Raw genomic sequence first — 5,792 nt, forward strand, 5'->3', positions numbered from 1 at the left:
ATTTTTTGGTTGCAGCCATTATTGTTGTTTGGCGGGTCCGGGCTGGATTCGAACCCGCCACCTTAGGTGTATGTGGCTGGCGCCTTAGCCACTTGAGCCACAGGCACCGAGCCTTCTACTTTAATTTTTAAGGAAATGCTAGCTAAGCATGCATAGTAAATAATGAAATAATGTTTAATTCATTTTAAAAAGCTATAAAATCACTGTTTTAACCCACACAAAATATATTTTGCAGTAAGCTATTGATAAAATTATGTTAGAATATAAAAAAATGAAAAAATATATAAGATAGGCCAGGTACAGAGCCTCACATCTATAATCCCAGCACTCTGGAGGCCGAAATGGGTTGATTGCTTGAGATTAGGAGTTGGAGACCAGTCTTAACAAGACCCTCATCTCTACTAAAAACAGAAAAACTAGGCTGGGCACAATGGCTCATGCCTCTCATCCTACATCCTAGTACTCAGGGAATCCAAGGTGAGTGGATTGCCTGAGCTTAGTTCAAACCCAGCCTGAGCAAGAACGAGACCCTATCTCTACTAAAAATAGAAAAACTAGTCAGGCATTATGTCAGATGCCTATAGTCCCAGCTACTTGGGAGGCTGAGGCAAGAGAATTGCTCAAGCTCAAGAGTTTGAGATTGCTGGGAGCTATGATGCCACAGAACTCTACCCAGGGCAAGAGAGAGAGACTCTGTCTCTAAATAAATATACAAGTAAGTAAATATAAAGTTGTTTTAGACCTGTATATGTTAAGGGTAGATTCATAATATATTTATTAACATACTCAATCTACATGAACACTCATTGACATGGACAAAATACTCTTAAAAAAAAAAAGAACTACTATATGTGTATTAGATTGTACTGGCCTTTTCTTTTTTGGGGGGGGGGGAGATAGTCTCACTACGTCGCCCTCAGTACAGTGCTTTGGCATCACAGCTCACAGCAACCTCAAACTCTTGGGCTTAAGTGATTCTCTTGCCTCAGCCTCGCAAGTAGCTGGGACTACAGGCGCCCTCCACAACACCTGGCTATATTTTTGTTGCAGTAGTCATTGTTGTTTAGCTGGCCCAGGCTGGGTTCTAATCTACCACCTTCGGTGTATGTGGCTGGACCCATAACCACTGTGCTATGGGCGCCAAGTTGTGCTGGCCTTTTCTAAATAAGGGTGTCTTGTATAGTTTAAAGAGTACCATGTAAATTTATTTAAGAATGAAACTGGATGTGGCACCCACAGATTAGCGGATAGGGTGTGGCCACATACACCCAGGCTGGTGGGTTTCAATCTGGCCCAGGCCAGCTAAACAACAACTGCAACAAAAAAAAACCCCAGGTGCGTTGTGGCGGGTGCCTGTGGTCTCAGCTACTTGGGAGGTTGAGGCAGGAGACTTGCTTGAGCCCAGGAGTTGGAGGTTGCTGTGAGCTGTGATGCCACCACAGCACTCTACCCAGGGGGATAGCGTGAGGCTCTGTCAAAAAAAAAAAAAAAAAAAAAAAAAAAGCCAGGTGTTGTGGTTCGTACCTGTAGTTCCAGCTACTTGGGCGGCAAGACAAGAGAATCACTTAAGCCCAAGAGTTTGAGGTTGGTGTGAGCTCTGACACCATGGCACTCTACAGAGGGTGTCAAAGTTAGACTCTGTCCCCCCCCCCAAAAAATGAAACTGGACGTAGATAAAACTGTAGAAGTTTTTATCTTCTGAAAGATTTTTACAAAGCAGCAATAAAAGTTCTTACATTATATTGCTCCAGATTTTTTTCTTTATTTGCCTCAGTGTCCTCCAAATCCTTATGTATAGCAGCAATCTGTCTTTTCTTATCATTTATAGCCTGATCTAAAGACTTGAGTTCCTTTTTAATCCATTTATCCCTTTCTTCTTTTGATGTAAACTGGCTTCCTCGACCCTGCTTTGCATAAAGATCCGTTCTTTCCTGGGTAGCTTGAGCCAATCTACACAAGATAGAAGAGAATGGGGTTGAAAATGAGAACAGGAAATAACAAGGTTTAACTGCAGTCAATAATGTGAATTATAGATAGAAATATAAAGCCATTTAAAAAAAGTATATAAAAAAGGAATTAAGAGTAAAAAGCAACACAGCCCCATGAAATACCCAGTTTTATATAATAGTACTTTAACTTCAATCACAAAGTCAAAGAACACCTTATAACCTAAAAATTTCAGGCAGACCCTGTGTTTACTCCAGGACTGGGCTGGTTAGTAAATTTAGATAGTTCTAGTGCCCCACCTTAGGAATTTTCAAAAATGTTCTAATTTTACTTATCTACATAAGCATTTGCAATTCCTTACATTAAGAGGAGATTAAAGATTAGAAGAGAAAAATGAGAGAAAACATTTACAATATATATAAATATTAATGTTTAGATTACATAAAATACTCCCATGAAACAGAAAATAAATCTCAAAAAAACCAGCAAAGGATAAATAGACAACTCACTAAAAGGAATGTAAGTGGCATAAAAACAGGATAACATAATAAATCATGTGAAATCAGTAAAAACTTATCAAGCCCAATCCATACAACTTAAAATGTCTATGGTTAAACAGCACCAAGTAAAGGTGCAGAATGAAACATACAGTAAGATGCCCTTTGAGTGAAAAAAAGAACACGATGAATCCTTTAAAAAGCTCAACATTTAGTTATCTAAATGTTACATAGTTAGTTAAGACAAGTTACTTAACCTACAAGAGCTTCAAGTTTACTAAAGTTGGGATTATGTCAATCTCCTAGGGTTTTTTGCGGAAAAATAATTTAGACAGTATGTGTACAATAATAGCCCATGGCCCACCGTAGTTAACAATAGCTATTATTTCTCTGAAGTGAGCTTTAACTTTTGCCCTTTACTGTGCTAGTGCACTATAGCCCATATCCAGGTTCTTTCTATAAAGGACCTATATAGAAAGTTACAGTATTGATGAATATTCCCAGACCTAGCAATTCCTCGTTCTTCTTTTTCTTTTACACTGTTGAATTTAGGTTCTGTTTCTGCCAGTTCTTTCTGCTTTTCTTCTATTTTTTCAAGGAGCTTCTGCCTCTCTTTTAATAAACGTTTCTGCAAATAAAGCAAGACAAATAAAAAAGCAATCTGCTTAAAATGTTTTTGCTAATTTTTAAGTCTGCCACAGAATATTATCTCTTGGGGTTACATATAACTTTTTAAAGATTTCTCACAAAAAAACTCATGATAAAAATTGATCTTGCAACATAAAACTAATTTTTTAGTATAAGAAACTAGAAAATAGGATGGTGCCTATGGCTCAGTGAGTAGGGTGTCGGCCTCATATGACAAGGGTGGTGGGTTCAAACCCAGCCCCAGCCAAATTGCAACAAAAAAATAGCTGGGCGTTGAGGCAGGTGCCCATAGTCCCAGCTACTAGGGAGGCTGAAACAATAGAATTGCTTAAGCCCAAGAGCTGGAGGTTGCTGTGATCTGTGACGCCACAGCACTCTACTAAGGGTGACAAAGTGAGAATCTGTCTCAAAAACAAACAAAAAAAGGAAATATTAAATTCAACTCAAGTGTAAATTTTAACGTGGCAAAGCTTTTACAAAAAATTCAAACATGAATCCTTCCCAGGAAAGACTCTCTTCTGCAGTTCCCACTCTCCCAAATATTATGTCTTTTCATTTTTATGATTTTTTTTTTTTTTTTTTTTTTTGAGACAGAGCCTCAAGCTATTCCCCTGGGTAGAGTGCCATGGCATCACGCTCACAGCAACCTCCAACTCCTGGGCTCAAGCGAGTCTCCTGCCTCCGCCTCCCAAGTAGCTGGGACCACAGGCGCCCGCCACAACGCCCGGCCATTTTTTGGTTGCAGCCGTCATTGTTGTTTGGCGGGTCTGGGCTGGGGATTCAAACCCGCCACCTTAGGTGTACGTGGCTGGCGCCTTAGCCGGTTGAGCTATAGGCGCCGAGCCCATTTTTATGATTTTAACTTACCCTTTGTTCACTATTGCCTGCCAATTCATCTTGTAAATCCTTGGCTTTGAGCTCCAATTTAGTCCTCTGCTTAATTTGTTCTTGTCTTTCAGCACTAAGCTGTTCTTTTTCTTCCTTCATAGCAGAAATTTTTGTTTTCAATTCTCTAACTTGACGCTCAATATCCTATTCAAAAAGTATTGAACAAAAAATGAGCTAGGCAATTAGATGTACAACAGAACTGTGATAGCATTAATTCTGTACCTGCTTTTTCTTTTATTTATTCTTTTAGTACTGTTCTGTCTTTCTAATCTCAATCCCTATGATTCCCTTTTACGGTTACCATTCTATAATCCTGTTACAAAAAGGCGTAAAGTTCACCTAAACTTATTTATAACTATCTTACCTCCATTTTATCTCTCGCATCCTGCTGGGCATCTCTCAATTGTCTGGATTTTTCTCCACTAGTCTCTCGTTTAGCAGAAAGCTGAAAAAAAGGAAAAAAAAAAGCCACCACCTCTAAATCATTTTATATTTGCTTAGTTTTTCATAACACCTAGTAAATTTTTTAATTTTTGCTAAAATAAACCAAAAGTAACAATTTAAAATATTCTTACAAAAAAACTTTTAAAATGGTTTTAAATAGAAAACTGAAACATTATCCAAATAAATGTGTACACAAAGTATCAGTGATACCAATTATAAAATAAATTCTAAAAATCAAATTATAAAATATATTCTAAAAAAATCCAAGAAACGTTAAGGCTGGCATTCCCCTTATCTTGTCTGATTATATTTCACATATAACTACAGCAAGGACCAACATGGGTCTAGGTATTTTCCTTAGAGTAAACTCAAAGAAAAAAATGTGCTGACTAATACATTTAGTGGGAATTTTTTTAAAGTTTCTATTTAAAATAACTGAAAGGTGAAAATAGGTAGACTAACAACTATAGGCTCACATGAGAGAAAAACTCAGTTGGATTCAAGCAGAGGGGAAGAGATTTGGTGGGCTCCCACCTAAGGGTACAATGCACAGGTATACAGCACACTTCCTGGGTGAAGGACACAGCTACAACTAGACTTTAACATTACAGAAGCAAACTATGTAACCTAATTATATATACCTTCATATTATTCTGAAATTAAAAATAAGAAAGAAAAATGTGAATACTGCATGAGTTTAACATGTTCATAATAGCAAAATTAATCTAAGTGTCAAAGGTAAATAATTTACCTCATCAAGCTTAGCACGAGTCTCATTAAGTTCTTGATTGTAAATGGTATATTCCAGGGCTCGTCTCATTTTATCCCATTTCTGATACTGAGCTAGTTCTTCCTTTTCTTCCTCTAAAGTATGTAATCTCTCTTCAATGTATTTTAACAACTCATTGATTTTTTCCCGTTTACCCTCTTTAAAACAAACAAACAAACAAACAAACAAACAAAAAAAAAACAACCAGGGAGAAAGGTAGAGGAATTGAATACAATTTTTATGTAATAACATTATTTCTCAAATGTATCATGAATTTACTCTTAAGAACTGTAGCCTTATTTCTTTGATATTACATGGTAACCAAATCTAAGATAATAAAATGGCAATTAAGAAAACAGATTTATACGTAGTGACACTGATTCTTGCATTACACCGTAAAAGGGCCTCAGTTTAACCTTTCTTTTAAAAGGACAGCATGGGCTCAGAGCCTGTGGTTCAAGTGACTAAGGCACCAGCCACATACACCAAAGGTGGCGGGCTCGAATGCAGCCCGAGCCCACCAAAACAACAATAATGGCTGCAACCAAAAAACAGCCGGCATTGTGGCAGGCGCCTGTGGTCCCAGCTACTTGGGAGGC

General features: G+C 37.7%; 1 protein-coding gene across 1 annotated transcript in view; it reads right to left on the reverse strand.

Moving 5' to 3' along the window:
* The window catches only part of SMC3 (structural maintenance of chromosomes 3), a 49,387-nt gene that overhangs the window by 22,638 nt on the left and 20,957 nt on the right, over positions 1–5,792 (reverse strand). The window contains exons 9-13 of the mRNA XM_023511679.1: positions 5,176–5,351; positions 4,345–4,425; positions 3,960–4,124; positions 2,951–3,072; positions 1,737–1,950 (exon numbers count right to left, since the gene is read on the reverse strand). Coding sequence (XP_023367447.1) covers positions 1,737–1,950; positions 2,951–3,072; positions 3,960–4,124; positions 4,345–4,425; positions 5,176–5,351 — 758 coding nt within the window. The remainder of the gene's footprint in view (positions 1–1,736; positions 1,951–2,950; positions 3,073–3,959; positions 4,125–4,344; positions 4,426–5,175; positions 5,352–5,792) is intronic.

This window comes from Otolemur garnettii, unplaced genomic scaffold (genome assembly GCF_000181295.1).
Source record: "Otolemur garnettii isolate 467f Iridium unplaced genomic scaffold, OtoGar3 scaffold00021, whole genome shotgun sequence".
NCBI classification, from domain to species: domain Eukaryota; kingdom Metazoa; phylum Chordata; class Mammalia; order Primates; family Galagidae; genus Otolemur; species Otolemur garnettii.